A 21,909-nucleotide genomic window follows, 5' to 3' on the forward strand; every position below is an offset into this window, starting at 1 on the left:
CAGAATAGAATGGGCATGGGAGTAGTGTTGCCAACCCTCCAGGATTGTCCAGGAGTCCCAGGAATTAAAGATTAATCTTTTAATGAAAGATTGTCATGTGATGAAACCTCCAGGAATATGTTCAACCAAAACTGGCAACCCTACGTGGTGAGGATTTTAGAGGCAGAAAAGGGAGTATGTCCCTCTCACCGCTGAGGCACAGGCAGACTCCAGTGTTTGTGAAAACATTTTATACCCCTCTCCCCTCAGATGTTCAAAGTGCACTGCAGCTGCATGTGTGTGTTTCAGGGGTAACTTCTCACTGAATTTGAAGATGAGAAGACTATAGCCAAAAACCTCAGCGATGCCAGCCCACTTGATTTCTGGGTGAGTTTCACACTATATGATTTTTCTTAAAACCCCAACTCCTTCAGACAAGGGATTGGGGGAGACTGTTCATTTTTTAAAAAAATATTAAATTTCTAATTGTCAGAGCTGTGGAGAAAAGCTGGAGCATGTGCACTCCTTAAAGGCTCTCAGACCCCAGATGGCAAAGAAAAAGAGCCCAGCATCCAACATTGCTGGATAAAATCATGGTGTGTTTAAGCCACTTGTGATGGGGAGGGGACCAGGGCCTGACTCAGGCTGGTGTGAGGCAATACTTGTGACCTGATCGTAGGGTTGCCAACCCCCCAAGGATTTTGGCCTGGAGTCTCCAGGAATTCAAGATTCTTTAATTAAAGATTATGTCTCGTCAGGAAACTCCAGCAACAGGTCCCACCCAGGCTGGCTACCCTAGCGTCATGATTTCCAGAGCCTGCCTGGAAGGGTAACGTGTGTGTATGCCACTCCCTGGCTCCACTCCCATTCTGCAGGCACGCGGCCCACGGGTTCTCCATCCCTACCCCGCCGCCCAGCAGCTGCCGCTGTGCGATTGGAACTCCGCTCCGCTCTCAGAATTCCACAGTACCCGGATGTCACAGAGGCAAAGCCATCCGTCATCGTGCACCTCTCCCTCCCTCCCGCTCGCGAGTGCACGCGCATAACCCCCTGCCATTATCCTGGGTAGGGCGCATGCGCCGCCGCCTTTCACTAGAATCACTTTTCTTTCCCTCGCGACCTGAGACCTTTTGCGTTCGCGCGGGTAAAGCGCAAGCGCCTTTGCCGCGCGCATTTCCCTTCCTCCCCACGCTCGCGGTTCACGCGCGTGCGCGTTTCACTTGTCTGGCGCATCTCCATGCAGTTCCTCAATCTCTGTGTATAGGGCCGGTCCATTCTTTCCTCGCCTGCCCCACCCTTCAACCGCCTCTTCCTCCGCCACCGCCGTTGCTGTGTGGGGGGGTGAGTGCGCGCGCGCGCACGCGCGTGTGGGGGGAGGGGGCAGCCATGCCGAGGGGGCGGCCTTGCAAACCCAGCAGGGAGGACAACAAGACCGGCGCCGAGTCAGGTAACCAGCGCGGCCGGACAGGCTCGATGTGCGCCGTGGGGTTCGAGACTGGGGCCCTAGGGGTAGCGAAAAGCCTCCGCCGGGTCCCGCATATAGTCCCCGGATATGGGGGGGAGGGAGGGAGGCCGGGTCTATTGTGTGGGGGGAGGGGGAGCTAGGCCCTGCGGAATGATACTGAGCGGGCAGAGCCCGGGCCGGCGGCCCTGCGCTGTTCCTGCTTCGTTCAGTTCCAGCGGCGCCGCCGCCGCGGCATCGAGCCGGAGCCAGCGCGCCTGGGAGGGGGCACTTCCCGGGGCCCGTTTATATTCGCTCGCATGGGGGGTGGGGGAGCTTCTGAACGGCTTTTAAACGGCGTTGGGGGAGGGGGGTGTGCCGGCATAAGAAAGCGAGACGAGGCGTGTATTAGCCTCCCCGGCGGGTGCGCGTTTCGATGGTGCCCGGGCCCTGCAGCACCGGCTGGGCGGAGAGCGGAACAGGAGCCTGACTGGAGACAGTTTGGCGATGAGGGGTCGCCTGTTGCTCTCTTCCCGCCCCCCACCCCCCAAACTGAACAAATACAGGCTTGAAATATACGACCTAGCTGTCGACAGAGGCAGCCGTGCAATGCAGGCTGAGAACTCGGGGCTGTCCTTGCAAGAAATAACTTTTAAGAGAGTTTTAAAACAGTCACTCCATGTGTGTTGCGCATAAGGAAACGATCAACATAAAAGCCACACGGTTCTGCCTTTTCCTCTGGCCCTTTATGATTATTTATCACTGAACAGATTTTTTTTTTCAGGTAGTTGTCTTCGTGTATTTGATAGCACTTTTTATAGTCAATTTTCCCTTTATATCTGGGTCTTTCTCACAGAAACCAGAGAGGGAAAGCATGATCATAACAGCCCAAAAAACTAGCACAGATGCTCAGGTAGGTCTGTGCCTCTGATTACCTTCAACTCGCTTTCAAAGTGATGGATTAGATTGCAGGAACCTGTAAGTAACAGCATAGAAGAGTCCCTCCCATAGAGTAGGGACTTAATTCGTCCTTTGATGTACAGACATTCAACAGCACTCTTTCTCTTATGCAGCAACTGATTTTTTTTTTTATTTTCTCTCAGGAGGTGGGCTAAATGTTTATTATTTTGTGGGATAGATACTCCTTAATCTTGAATTAATTTTTTAAACTCCCTTAAAAGTTCTTAACCCTACAATGAAAGATTTTGTTTTGTTAGATATTTAAAAATCTCAAAATTTTTGAAAATACTATTTAATATTGATTTTTTTTTAAAAGGGAAGTGAGAAAATTCTGCAGTCGTGTCTTAGGTCTTGATCCTGCAAAGACTTAAACTGTACGTGTAAGGACTCTCCTGCGTCAGGGCCTTCCACAATACTTGAATCTCACCCTGCCCCTCCTAAATTAAACTCTTATCTTAGTTGAAATATTACATTTTTGTATTGTTCATTATGCAGGCTTAAAAATAAAATAAATTGCAATATTTGGTAATGGAGGGTAAGCATGTATCATATGTTCTTTCCACCCATAGTCCACAGATGCATATTATGATGTTGAAAGTTGAGTAGAAAATATTTCTATAGCAGCTGAATGATTACCTAACTAATATGAGAATTGGTGGTGATTTAGGTTTTTTTGGGCATGGAAATGCTCTAAGAAGTGTCATTCATATAGCATGCCCTTCATATTTGTTCTGGAGTTAGTTAATTGGAATAATTTATCAGAACTATGGGTCTGGTCCTGCAAATGCTTACACATGTAACTTTGCATGAGTAATCACACTTAGCTAAATGGAACTACTTGTATGGAAAAATTAAATGCATGTTTGCAGATTTGGGTCCCAAGTTCTGTTTCTGCAAGGCGGAATCTATGAGGTGCTCCTTGCAGGATTGGGACTTTATGCTTGCAGGGAAAAACAGTGATGATGTGCTGTGAAACAGGAGATATGTATTAACGAAGAATGTTATGCTCCGTATAGAAAAATCAGACAATGCAAATGTGCTCCAACAAGTTTCAGCCTCAAAGCATGTTTAAGACTTTTTTTTTTTTAAAGCGTTTCTTTCTGCTGTTTTAAACTAAGTAATGCAAAAATAAAAAATGACACTCAAACAGTTTTGATTTTACTACAGATCAGCAGTCAGTTTTGTAACAATTGCTTTTGGTGTTTTGAAAACAAAGCAATTATCTTTCAGTGCATGTACTTTATACACTTAAAATGTATACACAAGGCTTTTGAATAATGGTAACATAAATGGGTAAAAATGTTTGTCAAGCTTATAATGCAAGCTGACCAAAACAAAGACATTCAAACTGTATGAAAATTCTGACCTTCAGTCTTGATATGATAAAAATATATCCAATAACATTTAAATCATAAAAGCGGCAAAGAGTCCTGTGCCACAGGACTCTTAGTCTGGATCTGTAAAAGCAGCAAACACGGCTACCCCTCTGATATTTAAATCATACTTTGAACTCAGACCCGTACATTATTTAGGTATAATGTGATGTGCTGAGGACAACTAACTACCGGTTGTTGTATAGGTTATTTTTAAAAAAAGTAATACCAATATTTCTCAAGAACAGTAGCTAAGTTTCAAAGTGTAAATTAAGCCATGTAATTCAACGGATGCTGGTTATTAGCCGACTTGATAATTTTTGGTTATTAGCAATTTTTTGTCAAGAACACATCCCATAGACTTTAATGTTAATTGGATTCGTATATTAGCAACTGTCATGCTGCTTATTGACAACTTTTTTGATAACCTAGCGCAAGGATCGGCAACCTTTGGCACGTGGCCTGGCAGGGTAAGCCTTCTGGCGGGCCTGGCCGGTTTGTTTACCTGCTGTGTCTGCAGGTTCGGCTAATCGCGGCTCCCACTGGCCGTGGTTCATTGCTTCCCGCAGCCCCATTGGCTTGGAGCGGCGGCCAGCACATCCCTTGGCCTGCACTGCTGACCTAGCGTCCCCACTTCCTGCAGAAAACCTTGGCTACAGGTTTGTAGGGCTGTAGGCAGGGAAGGAAGCACTGGGCTGTGCCAAACCCGAGCCCCTAGTGTCAGGGTAGGGTGCAACTCGGAGAGTGCAGGGAGAGGTACTGTGCAACTCTGCATGTGCTCAGTTCTATCTTCTCTGCTGCTGTCCTGACCGCAGCCTCCCTTACCAGCCTTCAGCACCAAGACTTCAGAAGGAGTTCCCGGTTACCTTCTGTGTGGGTGGCAGGTCCCTGGCTGTGGGGCTTTCCGCCTTGGCTGTTGTTTCAGGCATGGGCCTTTTGTTTGTTGGCAGCTTTAAGATAATAGCAACTTTTTGCTTGGAACCAAGAAGTTGCTAATAAGTGGCATCTGCTGTATAATTTTGAATGAAGTATGGATAATTGGCAGATTTATGCAGAGAAAAGGCAATTAATTAGAGCTTGTTAGAAAAATTGTGACAATATTCTTTCAGTGGAATTTCTTGGTTAGTTGAAACTGGTTTGATTTTGATGGGACTCGGACAAAAACCAGGTTTGATTTCAGTGAAGCTTTGAAAGAACCCAAGGAATTCTGCAGCCATCTCGCCTGCATGGCTCCTAAAAAGCCTGAGCTTTTGGAGTCTGCAGCTCTAGGGCAACCTGCCAGCAGATACTCCAGGGACCTCGGGGCTTCTAGGGTATGTCTGACACCTGTGGCCGGTCCAGGCCTGAGCCCAAACGTCTACATTGTAATTAAACAAGCCCTTATCCCGAGTCAGCTGGCATGGGCAAGCCACGGATTTTTAATTGCTGTATAGTTATACCCCTGGAGTCCAAGGCTCCAGGGGATCAGGGAGCTATGGGAGTCCCAGCTCTTCGTCTCCTTAGAGGCCTATAAGGTGGTCAGAACTGAGAGCCTGGAAGCCTGCTCTGAGCTAGCACCCGTAAGGCTTACAGGCTCCCAGTTTCTTGTTAGCCTCAAGCTGAAGGGGTTTGTGGGGGCACCAGTTTCCAAGCTCTTGAACTTTCAGTTTCTACTGTGTCTTTCAGCCTACCAGGTAGAATTTTGTTTAGAAAATATCAAAACAAAATCTTCTGACTTTATTATTTTTTTTTAAAAAAGGGGGGGGGGGGCTTTTGTTTCATAGAGGTTTTTGTAAAAAAATTTTTATTTCCAAATTGGAATTTTTTTTTTTAATCTCAATGCTCTGCAGAACAGAATTGCTGTTCTCGGCCCAGCTCTGCAAGTAACTAATCCATATGTTGATGATGAGGTTGATTTGTACAGAAGAAACTGTACAGTGTATGTTATGATACGGAACAACTATGCTTTTGATGTGCCTCCTTCATTGATCATTAATAAACATCATGAACAGCAGATGGCTTTAGTTTTCCTGAAATTGGGATTGTGTGTTCGTTACAGGCTAAGGGTATGATTTCCCCTGATTGAGTACACATCCTCGCGCAAGTTCTCATCAGTTGTAGGGATACGTTGGGCTTTTCCCTGACCTACTTCCCTGTTAGGCTGTGCCATCTTTGGGGAGAGCAAGGTAGGGGCTTGACTTGCTCTAATCCAAGAGTAGGACCTGGGAAAAGATGCCTGCTTTTAGATCTGTATAGTGGGGTTGGGATCTCAAGGGTCCCACAGAACCTGCTGCCATAATAGCAGGAGCAGGTAAAATGTACTTTGTTTTGGGTGGGATCAGGTGGGCAAAACCAAAGCACATTGTGGTGATTTGCAGGAAAATACTAAGTCTTTCTCATAAACAGAATTTCAGTAATGTAAAGCACATTTTTCTTTCTTTTTAATAAAGGTTTTAATACTTAAATTTAAGCGAGGAATAGAAAGAGATTTGATGCCTATTATAATAGGAGCTAAAGGATTTTTTACATAATATGAGTAAGATTTGTTTTATTTTTTTAATGATAAAAATTGCATTTGAATTCTGTTTATAATATTAACCAACTTTTTTTTTTTTTTAGTAGCATGGGGGAATCTGTCTCTTGTGGGATTTGCCAGATCCAAGGTTTTTGTGGGTGGGAGTGGGATAACAATGCAAGAAACAATATGGGAGTGGGTATTGCGGGATGGGAGCAGGATTAAAACAATAGTTCCATGCAGAGTTCTGCCTGCATACTCCCACTGTGACAGGTAGGAAGGGGAAAATAAGGAGCAGCTGAGGGCCAACAATGAGTTACATACCCTTGACTCTTTGTCGTAGTTCATATGTCAGAATGAAGAGTGCAGCATAGTTGGCTGCTTCTGATGTACTCTAAATTGTTTTAACTCACCTTGAACAAAGTGTGTCATTTTACATTTTAATATGTCATTTACAGTAAAACCTCATTTTACAAGGATCTCTTGGGTTGGAGGAGGTGGAAATCAGAAAAAAGTGTAATAGCTTTCACTGATATGTACTGGATTATATACAGACATTCTGAATTAAAGAATTTCTTAAATTAAGGCATCTGTCATTTTATAGAGCTTTTATTTGAAAGAAACAATTTTGTGGTATAATGAATTCAGGAGTAAATTGCTCTTAAATTGAATAAGTATCACATTTACTAGTCAGAGTTAGATACAAAATAGAAGGAAAGAGGTCTCAGCTATGATGTTCTCTGCAAAATCTTCAGAGGCTGTTGGGAGCTCTTCCAGGTGGCTGTCCCTGGACCTTGTGTAGGAGTTCCATAAACTTCTGGCTGGTAGTTATGTGGTAAACTTGAAGCTTCATCCCCTGTTCTTTGTTTTTGTTTTTTTCTGGAAGAAAAGTGTTTACATCATTTTGTAACCCATGGAGACTACTCACCTACAGGCGTGGCAGGATATGAAATAAATTAATAGTTGTCAGTAAATGTTAATTTCATTTGACACAGAAATAAAATCCATCAATATCAGTCAGGGAGTGCATCTTCCACTGCACCTAGCACCTACAGAGATCGGCTATCCTGGGCCTTTGGCTGCATGAGGAAGCCCCTGCAACACCGTTGTCACTGGCCTTCTGGCTGCATAGGGAGCTCTCTGCAGCCATGCCATTGCAGCCTTCCTGACACGTTTACTGGCTGGGAGTGCAGGGGCCATCCCTGTTCAGCAGCAGCGTGGCTTCCCCTGTGGCTTGGGGCTCATAGTCCTTGTTGTGGTCTCAGCCAGGGGAGGGTCTCAGCTCCACTGAGAAAGCACAGCCTTCCCGGCACATAGCACCTGCAGGGATCACCTAACCCTGGCCCCACAATGAGCTCCTTGCGCTCCACTGTCATAAGCCCGCAGTGACACAGGCAGTCCCCTGCAGCCTTGCTGTGAAACTGAAAATTGAAATTGCTAAAATATCAGTTAAAGATAAAAATGGACGTTTGTCAACATTCTAAAAGAAAAAAATAATGAATTCTGCCTACACTGTTCATATGGAATAGGGGGTGCATGTCCATACTTTACCATTGCCTTGAGACTCCTGTTTGGTTCACGCGTAGGGAGGAGAAAATGCTGTCTCTACTGCTTTACTCTGATCTCCAGCCTCATTTTTTGTTTTTTCTTCTGGGGTTTTCCTCCTCTATAAATAGGTTCCCCCTCCTTTCTGCAAATTCTTAGCTTTCCGTAAACAACTGCAGCATGATTCATTGTTGCCTGCAATCTCTGAATAGCAGAAGAGAAACGGACAAGAGTCTTGTTTGTTTCACTTTGCTGCTAAGTATATGCTATAATCAAAAGAAGAGGTATTGAAGCTGTCTGCATATTGGGAAAGCATTTTTTTTTATCAGTTTACTTTGAATATACATTTAAAAGATTATATTTACAGAGATTTAGGCTAAAACATTTTTTTTTAAATAGAAGCTTAAATTCTATAAAAATTGATTGGTTGGGGGGTGGTCCCAGTAAAAACTAGACAAAACTGGTGATATTTTTTCTAGTTCAGGCAGCAATTTCTTCGTTTCAAAAGAAACTGAATTCTGATTCTGATCCTATGAGGTGGTAAGGGTCCCCAACTCTCACGATTACATCTTAATTATACAGTAGTTATTGAAAAGAGCAGTTACTTACCTTATAGTATCTGTAGTTCTCCAAAATGTAGAGCCCAGTGATGTTACCAGCTACTGTGCTGAGGTGCCACATTTTCACTGAGTGTCCATTAGGGGGTCAAGATTGTGCGCCGCACCCCCTTGAGCTTCCCCTCCCTAGGACTTCAAGAGCAGAGCAACCCTAACTGTCACTCAGTTCCTTCACTACCCACAATCCAAGATATATAAGACTCCAGGCTGTAGGGAAGGAGGGAGAGTTGTAGGATCCATGGTGTTCAGACATCTCAAAGAGCCATAGTTACTATAAAGTAAGTAACCACTCTTTCTTCTTTGAATACTGCACATGTGGATCCCACTCATAATTACCTTAAATAGAGTTGGGATCCAGGACTTATTCCAAAACAGACATTTGATCTAGAAGCATTCACTAACTAGTAACGTTTTGTAAACATATGAGCTGAAGACATTATTAAGGGCACAAGAGCAAACTATCCCACTGTGTAGGAAAGATAGGAAGTATTGCAACAGACCACCCTTGCTTAAGCGGGAGATCTTCAATGATCTGAAACTCAAAAAAGAATCCTACACAAAGTAGAATCTAGGTCAGATTACAAACGATGAATATAAACAAATAACACAAGTATGCAGGCTCAAAATTAGAAAGGCCAAGGCATAAAACAAGATTAAATTAGCTGGAGACTTAAAGGGTAACAAGAAAACATTCTGCAAATACATGGGAAGCAAGGACAGGGTAGGTCTGTTACTCAAGGAGAGGGGGAAAACAATAACAGAAAATGTGGAAATGGCAGAAGTGCTAAATGACTTTTTTTTGTTTCAGTTTTCACCAAAAAGTTTAGTAGCAATTGGACATCTACCTTAATGAATGCAAGTGAAAATGAGGTAGGCTCAGAGGCTAAAATAGGGAAAGAACAAGTTAAGAATTACTTAGACAAGTTAGAATAGCAGCTGACTGAGGAGATATCTAAGCCATTAACGATTATCTTTGAAAAGTTGTGGAAGATGCGTGAGATTCCAAAGGACTAGAGGAGACCTAAGGGTTTTGATGGTGCAATATTGGTATGGGCGCAGAGGTCAGAAGACCTTTATATGATCCTTGATGTAAACTCATAGGCCTGGTCACCAGAAACTCCTGGAGATTAGATTCCAAGTCTTGAATTGGCCAAAATGGCCCTGAAGCAGTGAATCGTGGTATCGTGTCAATACCTGAAGCCTGGGTTGTCCCTCTGGATCATAAATAAGAACCCTTGTGATAAGAGGCCATTCTGGCATTGGAACTTGGAGATGGTTCGGATACCCACATTGTTTGGGATCTGGTGGATCTGAGCTGCAATTGGGTTGTTGGGGAGCTTGGAGCAAATGTAGGGCAACAGATTGTTGTCAGTTGTCCTGTTGACGACATTTGACATCTTGAGCATGGTGGCAGAAGGCTCTTTGCCAAGTTCGACATATTTATCTGTTTCCCATTTCTTGTCTCCAGGCAACAGGTTACAAGAAAGTTGAAGTGAGGAAAGAAGAGGGACCAGTGGATCTAGCATTGGTTAAGGCATATAGTAATCCATTAGGTATTCCAGGTTCTTCTGGTCCCTCGGGACTTGGATCAAGAATTGGACTTCTTATAGGAGATAGCACCACTCCTTGAAAGCTGCCTTGATCACATGTAGCTCCTTGTCCCAGATATTGTATATTTTCCTGCTGGGGTTAGTTTTTGAGAATAAAAAGGATGGGGGGGGTATCGCATGTTAAGATAACACTGCACATGTGGCAAATCAACCTTTAGTGGGATTGGGTGAATTAGGATGGGGGCTGAGGTAAATGCTTTGTTCAGTCATTCAAAGGGCGACTGAGCCTCTGTGGATCAAGCAAACCAGACTCCCTTTTACAGGAGTACTGTTATGGTTGCAACCAGGCCAGAGAAACCTTTAATAAATCACCTGTAGAAATTTGCCAATCTTAGGAATCGCTGTACTCTGCATATATACATGGGTGTGGCCTAGACCTTGGTGCATGGTGAGTCCCTTGAGCGAATCAATAAATCGCAAGAATTTCAGTGTGTCCTTATCAAACTTCCATTTCTTGAGCATCATGTAGAGTTAGTTTTGGTGGAGTCTCTCCAAGACAGTGCATACACAATGATTATGGCGGTCCTGACTTTTGGAGAAAATGAGGATGTCCAGGTAAATGATGACAAATTGGTCCAGCATATCCCTAAATATGTCATTTGTGAATTGCTGGAAGGTCACTGGAGCATTATACAACCCAAATGGCATGACCAAATACTTGAAGTGGTCTTCCATTTTTCTACTTCCTGGATCTTCACCAGGTTGTAAGCTCCACGGAGGTCTAGTTTTGTGAAGATCTGGGCAGAGTGGAGTTTTTGAAACAGCTCAGTAGCAAGTGTTGTGACCAGATGTCTAGAATGGACCACACTGAGAATGCCACACTCAAGGCAGACTGCAAGAAACAGGGCAGACAACCCCCAATACTAGTGCTTTAATCTATAATTAGATTCACTAAACCAGTAGCAAAAGAGCTTATGTAGCATAATATTCGTTAACAAGAAGCTAAACACAGTCCCTGTTAGGCATTCCAGCCATTGGTTCCCATCCAGACAGTGAAAGGTTACTGAAAACCCAATTCCCCAGACGTTAGTTTTTACTAATCCTAAAGGATCAGACACTTACCCCCATGTCAATATATATTTCGTCTCACCCAAATATCACATTGTCACCCAATCCTTAGTAAACTAAGAATTTATTAATAAAAGAAAAAGTGGTTAAAAGATCATAATTGCAAAGTCCTTAGGTCAGGTTTGTAGCAGTGATGGAATAGTTTGGTGGCTTTCAAAAGTCTGGTAACTTCCAAAAGATTGGAAGGTTCTTAGTCCATTGTTCAAAATACTCCATTTAGTTATAAATCCACAGTCCAGAGAATTGGAGCAGGAATGAGGGAAAATGGAGATGTCTCAGGTGTCTTTTATATGCTCCACCATGGAAATTTACTGTCCCAAACAAAGCCCACAGCCCCTGTGTATGGAAAGTAACTGATGAACTCCAAGGTCACTTGTCCACATCTCATGCCCTTACATGTTTTGCTTGCAGTCTTAGGCGTACTTAGGAAGAGTTGTCTGGAAAATTGATTCTTCTTAATATTCTATCAAGCTTGAATTGCCCCTGGGGGAATTCTGCACCACTATTCACGCACAGAACTCATGTCCAGCACAGAATTTTTTTCTGCGCAGAAAATACGTTTTGCCCAAGAAGTACTACAGTTCTGTCTTTCGCCCACCAGAGGCCACTGTGGCACCAGAACAGCCAACAGCAGCTGACCGGCAATAACAGTCAGCAGCTGGCTGCGTGCATCCCAACATCCTGCCCGCAGAGCCAGGTTAGGAGGTACGGGATATGTGCGGGGCGAAGGGGGGGCAGACAGAGTGGGGAACATGGAGCTGCTGGGGTTTCACAGATTGGGGTTCAGAAGGGCTAGTGGGGAGGACAGACTGAGGTGGAGGCTCAGGAGCCAGTGCGGTGGCAGCATTGAGCCAGGGGCTGAATGGAGAGGGTGGGATGGGTTGTAGGGCCACATACTGGGAGGGGTGGTGCAGGGACACACCTGACGGAATGGAAGAGGCTAGGAGTTAGTCAGGGTCTGCATGGAGGAGTTTCCCTAACAATCTCTCCCAACCCCCCCATTTCATACTCCTCCCACCCCAAGCCTTTGCTCTACTTCTGAGGGGTGTGGGAAATATGTTTCTGTATCGTGGTTTGTTAATTACTCAAAGTTCTGTGTTCATTTGCCTAGTAAGGAATCTATTTGTCAAAAAAACATTTCCTGAATCTTTTCTTTTTCTTTTTTTGGGGCGGGGGGGAATCTGTATTTTTATAGACATACTTGCTGACTGGTATTTTGAAATAAATGACCAAATAATTGAAACTGGCATGATTATTGTTATTTCTGACAAAATACGCAGAATTTTGCAGAATTTTAAAATATTATGTGCAGAATTTTTAATTTTTTGGCACAGAATTCCACCGGGAGTGTTGAATAGGCTATTCACAATGGGCTTGCACGACTGGATATAAACTACCTTGTGCATATCACCCCAAGAACAGATACAAATATATAGTCAATATTCATAACTTCAGATACAGCGATGATACATGGATTTAAACCGGATAATCACACTTGACATATTACAACTTTTCCAATGACACCTTACTTGATATACTTTGTACAAGACTTGTTTCAGTTGTATAACAGTGGTAATATCAATGATATTAATCAGGGGTTCTCAAACTGGGGGTTGTGGCCCCTTGGGGTCACAAGGTTATTACATGGGGGGTCGTGAGCTGTCAGCCTCCACCCCCAAACCCTGCTTTGTCTCCAGCATTTGTAATAGTATTAAATACAAAAAAAGTGTTTTTAATTTATAAGGGGGGGTCGCACTCATAGGTTTGCTGTGTGAAAGGGGTCATCAATACAAAAGTTTGAGAAACACTGATGTAAATGGTCATCTTCAATTATATAGCATCACAGTGGTAATGGGTACTGGTTTTGGATCGTAGCTTGATAGTCCACACCAGGCCAAAGGGAGCCATCTGTATTCGCCACAAAGATCAGTGGGACCTCTGCTGGGGACATGGAGGCGCAAATGAACTCTTTCTTCAGGTTTTCCTCAAGATAGTTCCAGAGTGCCTGTAGTTTGGGTTCAGAGAAGGAGTACAGTAGGATGTCAGAGTTACGAACTGACCAGTCAACCACGCACCTCATTTGGAAACACACAATCAGGCAGCAGCAGAGACCCCCCCCCAAAAAAGATTTGACAAGGGTAAGGACACTGTTTCTGTGCTTGTTTCATTTAAATAAAGATTGTTAAAAGCGGCATTTTTCTTCTGCATAGTAATGTTTCAAAGCTGAATTAAGTCAATGTTCAGTTGTAAACTTTTGAAAGAACAACCATAACATTTTGTTCAGAGTTATGAACATATCAGAGTTCTGAACAGCCTACGTTCCTGAGGTGTTCGTAACTCTGAGGTTCTATTGTAAATGCACCTGAAGGGAACCTCTGCTCCTGGCTGGAGGTCAATAAGGCAGTCACAGCTGCCATAAGGTGGTAGAATGTTGGCTTTTGTTTTGTTGAACATGTCAGCATAGTGTTGATGTTTAACAGGAATTCCTGGAGCCATTGGAGAGATTGGGGGGGTTTCTAGGATCCTCTGGATACTGTCTTCACACCTCTGAATTATTTTGAGGACTGAAAAGGGTAGACTGAGTAGACTGAAAAGGGTTGCTGGTCCTGGGGTGGCTGTCAGGTAAACGGGATTGTTGGCAAGATGGGGAGTCAAAGTGTACTGTGCCTGACTGCCAGCAGTTGCCCAGGGGATGCTAAGGACAACTGATGAAAGCAGTCCATGAATTAACCCAAAATGAAGGACTTCAGTGTGACCTCTAAGGATGCTATGTGGTGGGTGACCAGTCCCAATTGAAAGTGTGACCTGTCTATGGAATTTACTAACCTGGGGGAGTCCTTGTGCTGGGTTGGGGTATTGTGTGTTTGGGGAAATTCCAGATCCATGAAATTGGTTGAGGCATCCAAGTCCACCAGGGCCTCTAGGTTGGTGTTGGGCATCACAGGGTGCTGGAGCCAGAGAGGGAGATGTGTTGGGTGCTGATTGGGCATCACCAGGGAGCCGATGGGCAAGTGTTGGTGTGGGTCAGTGGGAGAGGGGGAAGTGTCAGCCCAGCTTGGACCCCTAGCAGGGCTGGAGCTTTGCATTTCCTGATCTGGGCATAGATTGGGCATTGGTAGGGCGGTCTGATGCAGAATCATGATTCCCTATGGTGTAGGCATAGCCACGATGCCTGGCATCTGTTCTTTTCCTCACCAGAGAGATGGGGCCAGACTGTATCAACTTGCATGGGCTTGGGTAATGGATGATGAGGGCTCTGGAGCTAGCAGGACTGGCTGGAGCTGAGAGGACCACCTTTTTTCTGGGTGATGTTTGGTCAGGCAGTCATCAGTCCTGATGCATAAGTTGAGTCAGGCATCGAGGCCAGACAAGGATTCCACCTGTGCTAGTTCATCTTTAATTTCACCATTTAAATTGAGCAGGAATTGATAGTGCTGAGTGTCTACTACCAAGTGTCAGAATTTAGCAACTGGCAGGTGTCCCTGTGGCAATACCCAAAGTGTGGGTTTGGCTGTGCTCTCGCAGCATCAAAGATCACCACCATAACTTGAATGAAGACCTCACATTATCCCAAAAGTGGGCTTGATTTTTCCAGGAGCAGAGACTCCCAAACCAGGGCCTCCCCATTAAGCTGGTTGACGGTCCCACTTGGGGTTGGTTAGTGGGGTACGACTGGACATAGCAGAAATAGGAGACGATGCGGACTTAGGAACCCACAGATTTTGTCATGCTTGCCATTGAACTTGTCAGGTAGGGGAAGCTTGGGCTCATGGGGCATGGGAGTTGGCACTAAAGGCGGCACAACCTGAGCTTGCAGGAGGACTGCATTCTATGCCTGTAGGGCAGTAACCTGGGCCCACAAGATCTGTAAGTGTCCTGCTATCTGTGTCAGAAAGATATTGGCGCTGAGGGTCAGAACTGTGTTACCTGGAGTGAGACAAAGCTTGGGTGCAAGACCGGAGCAAGGCTGGGAACAAGTACACACAGGAGCTATAGCAGCCGTGGACAAATGCTTTGAGAAGCTACTGCTGGTCTTGAGAGCCAGCCTGCTGGCTCATCTAACCAATCAGACAGTGTAGCCAACCAGGCTGCCTATTATAAACCAGCTGTCAAAGTGTTCGGCTACCCAGAGCCTGGCTGTGCTGTGGGCCCTGGTTCCTAACACAAAGTGTGAAATAATTTTAGCTGAAGATAAATGAGGAGTTGGAAAGAAAGTTGACAAGTTAATAAATTGATACAAAGTTGAACAATACTTTTGGAATAAAGAACGGGTGAGGTCTCATAGTTACTCTCCATATGAAAAACCATGTAGGGAGGGTAATCATTAATGCTCCTATATGCTGAAGTAATTGCCACAAAGTGTGCCACCTTCATCGATAAAAGGTGAATTGGACAGCTTGATAAATGTTCAAAATGGGGTTCCATTACAGAAGAAAGCACAGATTTAAATCTTTTTGTGGGAGCAATCTTTCTTACAGGAGGAAAGACTCAAACCAGGTTCCTTAGAACAGTGGTTCTCAAAGCTGATCCGCCGCTTATTTAGGGAAAGTCCCTGGCGGGCCGGACCAGTTTGTTTACCTGCTGCGTTTGCAGGTTTGGCCAATCACGGCTCCCACTGGCTGTGGTTCGCTGCTCCAGGCCAATGGGGGCTGCGGGAAGGGTGGCCAGCATGTCCCTTGGCCCGCGCTGCTTCGTGCAGCCCGCATTGGCCTGGAGCGGCGCGGGCCATTGTTGCACTCTATTTGGTACTATTAAGACCTCAGCTGGAGTACTGTGTCCAGTTCTGGGTGCCACACTTTAGGAAAGATGTGGACAAATTGGAGAGAGTTGAGAGGAAAGCTATAAAAATGATAAAGGTTTCAAAAACCTGATCTGTGAGGAAAGGTTAAAAAATAAAACCTGGGCATGTTTAGTCTTGAGAAAAGAAGATTGAGAGGAGACTGGATAACAGCCTTCAAATACATTAGGCGCTGTTAGAAAGTTTTCCCAATAGTCTCCTCTTTACAACTATAAGCATAGCTGAGCACTGGAGTAGGTTCTTCTTTGAGTCATTGCTCATGTGTATTCCACAATAGGTGTGCGTGCTCTCCACGTGCACCGGTACCGGAAGTTTTTCCCCTAGCAGTGCCCGTAAGGGGGGAGCGACCCCTGGAGTGGCGCCTGCCTGGCACGGTGTAAGGGGAGCTGTGCGCTCCCCCAACCCTCCTTCTTGCCACCAGTGAAGATGCGTCGGAATTACTCTGCTCCAGCTTTGCTGTAGCTCCTCCCCAGAACTGTTCATTTGTTCAGTGTTAGTACCTGTAGTTAGCTGTTTAGTTAGTCAGTGAGCCCGGCCCAGGGCATGCCCCGTGCCCTGGGGTTTAAGTCGTGTGGCTCTTGTAGGCGTTCTATGCCAAGAAGTGACCCAAACGCAGACTGTTTGGGAGAAACTCATATTAGTGAAAGGTGCAAGATTTGCTAGTCGTTTAAGCCTCGGACCAAAAGAGAAAGGGACATTAGGTTCCGGGTCATCCTGATGGAGTTGGCGCTGATCCCGACTCCGGCATGCCGCTCTGAAGTGGTACCTGGCACTGGCGTTGGTACGCGGCGACCCTCCAGTGCCATCGACCAGTCGGCACTGCTCCCCGTCCACGGGGCACGCCAAGAGGGCCAGGAAGACTCCCTCTTTGCAGTGGCACTGAGGGAAGTCTGGGACAGAGGCTAGGCCCACGTCAGGCAGTCCTCGATCCCCACTGGGCCCCAGGCCTCCGACTCACATTGAGCAGCGTAGCCCAGCCCCTTCGGAACAGGCCTGTCTGGATGCCATCCACGCCTGAAGCCCTCCAGACGGCCTCGGATGTTATGTCCATGCCGGTGCCCAGAGCGCTGCCGATGTTGGCCCCACACTCCAGAGGCAAGCCGCCGCTGGGATCTCCACAGTCGCTTCTGGCCCGGTACCGGGCTCGATCGAGGGAACGTTCCTGACGCCATTCACTGCCCAACCACCATTTGGGGCAGAGTCCATGTGGATCGCCCTTGACGCTGACCAGACTGTCTGTCTGGGTTTCATCCAGCTGAGACTCTCAGCACCGCTCGTCCTCAAGGAGCGAATATCGACGGGACCGCGGCAGGCGTCACCAATGGTCCTCGTCTCGGAAGGGGTACTGCAGACGGTCATGGCACAGTTGTTGACGCCGTTCCCACGCGGACTCCTGCTCCAAGTCTCCACCAAGACATTGCAGCCCTGGGTGGCAATCACCGGCATCTCGGTTCATGGAGCAGTTGTTACCATTGGTACTGGTCCTCCATGTTGAGATCGCAGTCCTGTGGCCGACGTAGATCCCAGCACTGCCTCTCCTCCCGGTCCAGAAACAGCAGCAGATCTTACGCCAGCCTGGCCTCCATTCTTAGCCGTCCTTCGATGGGGCAGGCCAGCCAACCCGAACAGCTGGCCCTGCCGGTTTCACAGCAGGCGCAGTGGCAGGGAGCATTGTGGCCAGCTCAATGGTACCAGTAGGCACCCTGGCCTCCAGCGCAGCCCCTGGTGGGAGCTTGCTCAGTGTCCAGAGCTTCGGAAGCGCTGTCAGCCTCCCTCTCCAGACCCCAGAGAAAGGAGTCGGTGGGACGTACATCCTCAGCACCGTTCCCGGAGTCTGACCAGGTGGTGGACCCTCCGATGTCGGCCGATACCCAGAGCACTGCACTGTCTTCCTTGCCCCGCCTGGAGGAGGCGATTGAGGCATTGCCCCCCTCCGACCCGCAGAAGGACTTCAGGGCCCATCAAGAACTCTTAAAGAGGGAGGCAGCAAGCCTCCATCTCCAGGCAGAGGATATGGAAGAGCCTTTAGACTCCCCCGTTTAACGTGCTGTCCCAGCTGGCACTGGGTAGGGTGGTCTTGTCTCTCCATGAAGGGGTGGCTAAGATTTCAAATGCTCTGTGGCAAATACTGGCCTCGTTGGCCCCCATCTATAAGAAGGCGGAACACAAGTACTTTTTACCCACTAAGGGGCATGAGTACTTGTATACCCACCTGGCGCCCAACTCCCTGGTGGCCGAGTTAGTTAACCACAGAGAAAGGAAGGGTCAGCCAACCCCGCAAAGAACAAAGACTCTCGGAGTCTGGACTCTTGCAGAAGGAAAATGTATTCGTCTTTGAGCTTCCAGTTACGAGTGGCAAATCATCAAGCTCTCCTGGGCTGGTAAGAATTAAATCTGTGGGGCTCCCTAACCAATTTGAGGACTTCCTCCAGGAGCGTGATAGGAACGAGTTCAAGGCGCTAGTGGAGGAAGGGGCAGCGGCCACTTGGGCGTCCCTGTAGGCAGCCTCAGATGCTGCGGGCACGGCCGCACGATCCATGGCCTCCGCGATGTCCATGAGATGGGCATCATGGCTCCTGCTCTCTGGGCTGTTCAGTGAGTTGCAGTCTTCCATGCAGGATCTCCCGTTTGATGGGAAAGCTCTGTTTTTGGTGGAAACAGATACAAGGTTGCATGGCATGAAAGACTCCCACGTGACCCTCCAAACTCTGGGCCCCTATGTCCCGGCTCCAGCAAAATCTAAGTTCAAGCCGCAGCAGACTCCCACCCAGGCCGCCCTCCTGAAGTCTGAGGCTGCCCATAAGAAGCAGCAGGACTATAAGAGACGCCCTCAGAGGCAGTCTCGGCCTGCCCCCAGCCTAGGTTCTCCAAGGACAAGCAGGCGGGGAAAAGGCGCTTTTGATGGGACACTTGGGCACACCCTGCCAGTCCTCATCAGGGATCCACCCCCAATAAAGCTCCCGTTCTCCAACCGGTTGTGTGCTTTCCTCCCGGAATAGTCACTGCTAACCTCAGACCGATGGGTCCTTAACACCATCTCTTGGGGTTACACCCTCCAGCCTACTTCCTCCCCACCCAACCACCCCCCATCCCTCTTGGGGGACCCCTCGCACGAAGCTCTGCTCAAGCAAGAGGGGGGCAGCTCCTAGGACTAGGAGCGATAGAGGCGGTGCCCGAAGAGTTACTGGGCAAGGGTTATTACTCCCGTTATTTCCTTATCCCGATGGCCAAAGTTTCGCATGGTTTCCCTGGCCTCCATCATCCCCTCCCTGGATGCTGGGGACTGGTACTCTGCCCTCGATGTACAGGACGCATACTTCCACATTCACATATTCGAGGGGCGCAGAAGCTTCCTCCGTTTTGTGGTGGGACAGAATCACTACCAATTCATGGTCCTCCCGTTTGGTCTGTCCACTGCCACCAGGGTGTTTACAAAATGCATGTTGTGGTAGCGGCCTACCTCACACGGCGGGGGTCCAGATATTTCCCTATCTGAATGATTGGCTTGTCAAGGGCACCTCCCGGTTGCAGGTGAGGGATCATGTGCCGCTCCTCTTGTCCATGTGCACCACTGTGGGCCTGTTCGTAAACAACACCAAGTCCACATTAGTCCCGGTCCAACTCATAGAGTTTATCGGGGCACTCCTGTACGCAGCGTCGGCCAGGGCCTCTCTTCCGCCAGACAGATTTGAGACCCTGACAGGTCTCATCGACTCGGTCACAAGGTTCCCAGTGACAACAGCCAGGGTTTGCTTGTAGCTCTTGGGTCACATGTCGGTTTGCACGTACGTGGTTCATCGTACCAGACTCAGGATGAGGCCCCTCCAGCTCTGGTAGGCCTCAAAGTTCTCCCAGGCCACAGACAGGATGGACAAGGTCCTCACCGTGCCGGACTCTGTGACCACCTCCATATGGTGGTGGCCTGCCCCAAACAACATGCTCCAAGGGGTCCTGTTCAGGAACAAGGTCCCGCTGTTGGAGCTGGTGTCCGATGCATCGGACCTGTGTTGGAGTGTCCAGGTGGGGAACTTTCAGACCCAAGGCCTGTGGTCGGCTCAAGACCTGACTCTACATATAGACATCAAGGAGCTCAGGGCGGTGCGGCTGGCGTGTATGGCCTTCCGCTCGCACCTGGAGGGCAAGGTAGTCAGGGTCCTAACGGACAACATGGCCTCTATGTTCTATATCAACAGGCAAGGTGGGGCCCGATCCTCTGCCCTCTGCCACGAAGCCCTCAGGCTTTGGGACTTCTGTATAGCCCACAACATCCACCTGAAGGCCTTCCACCTACCGGGCGCCCGGAACAAGAGGGTGGATTGCTTGAGCAGGGACTTTTCCTCACAACACGAGTGGTCCCTTCACCCAGAAGTGGCCCACCAGCTCTTCCAAAGGTGGGGAACTCCCCAGGTGGACCTATTCGCTACTCGTGATGCCCCTGCTTCTGCTCTGGGAGGGCCTGGGGAGGAGCACTATCTCCAATGCCTTTCTCCTGTCCTGGACAGGCCGGCTTCTCTACACCTTTCCCCCGTTCCCTCTAATCAGCAGGGTCCTGGAGAAGATAAACACGGACAAGGCTGGGTCATCCTGATTGCCCTGGTGTGGCCCAGGCAGCATTGGTACGGGACCCTCACGGACCTCGTGGTAGCTCCGCCGTGGCCGTGGCTGCTCTGCCCGGACCTGCTCTCTGAGACCAGGGCCGCCTCCTTCATCCCAAACTAGCGGCTCTTCACCTCATGGCATGGCTGCTCAGTGATTAGGTGGAGAGGAAAGGACGTGTCAGAACAGGTTCAGTGCATTCTCCTCAAAAGTAGATGGCCCTCCGCTCACCACGCTTATTTGGCGAAGTGGTCCTGGTTTTCTAGGTGGGTGGCGGACCAGTGTGTCTCCCCTGTGGCTGCCCCAATCCATCTTATTCTTGATTAACTCCTCCACCTGAGGGCCCAGGGCCTGGCGCCCTCATCAGTCAAGGTGCACCTGGCAGCCATATTGGCCTTCCATCCGCCAGTGCAAGGGCACATGTAATTTTCCCATGCTATGACTGGCTGGCTCCTTAAGGGTTTGGACCATATTTTTCCATATTCTAGACCCCCAGTCCTACAGTGGGACCTAAACCTGGTGTTGGCTCGTCTCACGGAGCCCCCGTTTGAACCGCTGGCCACGTGCTTCTGTTCTCACCTCTCGTGGAAGGTGGCCTTCCTGGTTGCAATCATGTCGGCCAGGTGAGTCTTGGAGCTCAGGGCCCTGACCTCCGAGCCGCTGTACACGGCCTTTCATAAGGGCAAGGTCCAGCTTCACCCACACCCCGTGTTCCTCCCAAAGGTGGTCTCCGCCTACCATGTAGTAGATGATTTTTCTACCGGTCCTCTGCCCCAAGCCTCACGCGTCCAGTGAGGAGTGCTGTCTCTACACAATGTGCAGCGGGCTCTGGCTTTCTACCTCGAGCAGACCAAGCTGTTCAGAAAGTCCTCGCAACTGTTCGCCGCCTCGGTTGAGCACGCGAGGCGCCAGCCGATTTCCACTCAGCGGCTATCCAGTTGGATCACTTCGTGCATCCATTCCTGTTATGAGCTGGTGGGTGTCTCCCCGCCACCCATTGAGAGGGCACACTCGGCTTGGACACAGGCCTTGTTGGCTGCCTTCATGGCCCAGGTCCCCATCCAGGACATTTGTGGGGCTGCCACGTGGTCTTTGGGTCACACGGTCACCTCGCACTATGTGATCATCCCCCAAACCAGGGATGACGCCGGGTTCGGCAGGGCTGTCCTCCGTCCTGGGAACTTGTGAAATCCTTCCTACCTCCAACAGATATAGCTTGGAATCACCTATTATGGAATACACATGAGCAATCACTCGAAGAAGAAAAGACAGTTACCTTTTCCGTAACTGGTGTTCTTCGAGATGTGTTGCTCGTGTCTGTTCCACACCCCGTCCTCCTTCCCCTCTGTCGGAGTTGTCTGGCAAAAAGGAACTGAGGGTGGGGGGAGCATGCAGCTCCCCTTATACCGCGCCAGGCACTTATACCGC

The 21,909-nt window shown here is 48.0% G+C and overlaps 1 protein-coding gene across 5 annotated transcripts in view; it reads left to right on the plus strand.

Moving 5' to 3' along the window:
* The first annotated feature begins 1,353 nt into the window (after positions 1-1,353).
* Positions 1,354-21,909, plus strand: part of ZNF236 (zinc finger protein 236) — a 199,259-nt gene continuing 178,703 nt past the window's right edge. For 4 of the 5 annotated variants that reach the window (XR_007355241.2, XM_048840075.2, XM_048840076.2 and 1 more), the window contains exon 1: positions 1,354-1,426. Coding sequence is in view for 3 of the 5 variants with exons in the window: in XM_048840075.2 (XP_048696032.1) it covers positions 1,366-1,426 (61 nt within the window). In the remaining 2 variants the exon portion in view is untranslated. Of the gene's footprint in view, positions 1,427-2,276; positions 2,334-21,909 lie in introns of all 5 variants that reach the window. The other variant, XM_075125340.1, reaches the window with a different exon arrangement.

Source organism: Caretta caretta, chromosome 2, assembly GCF_965140235.1.
Source record: "Caretta caretta isolate rCarCar2 chromosome 2, rCarCar1.hap1, whole genome shotgun sequence".
In the NCBI taxonomy this organism is placed as follows: domain Eukaryota; kingdom Metazoa; phylum Chordata; order Testudines; family Cheloniidae; genus Caretta; species Caretta caretta.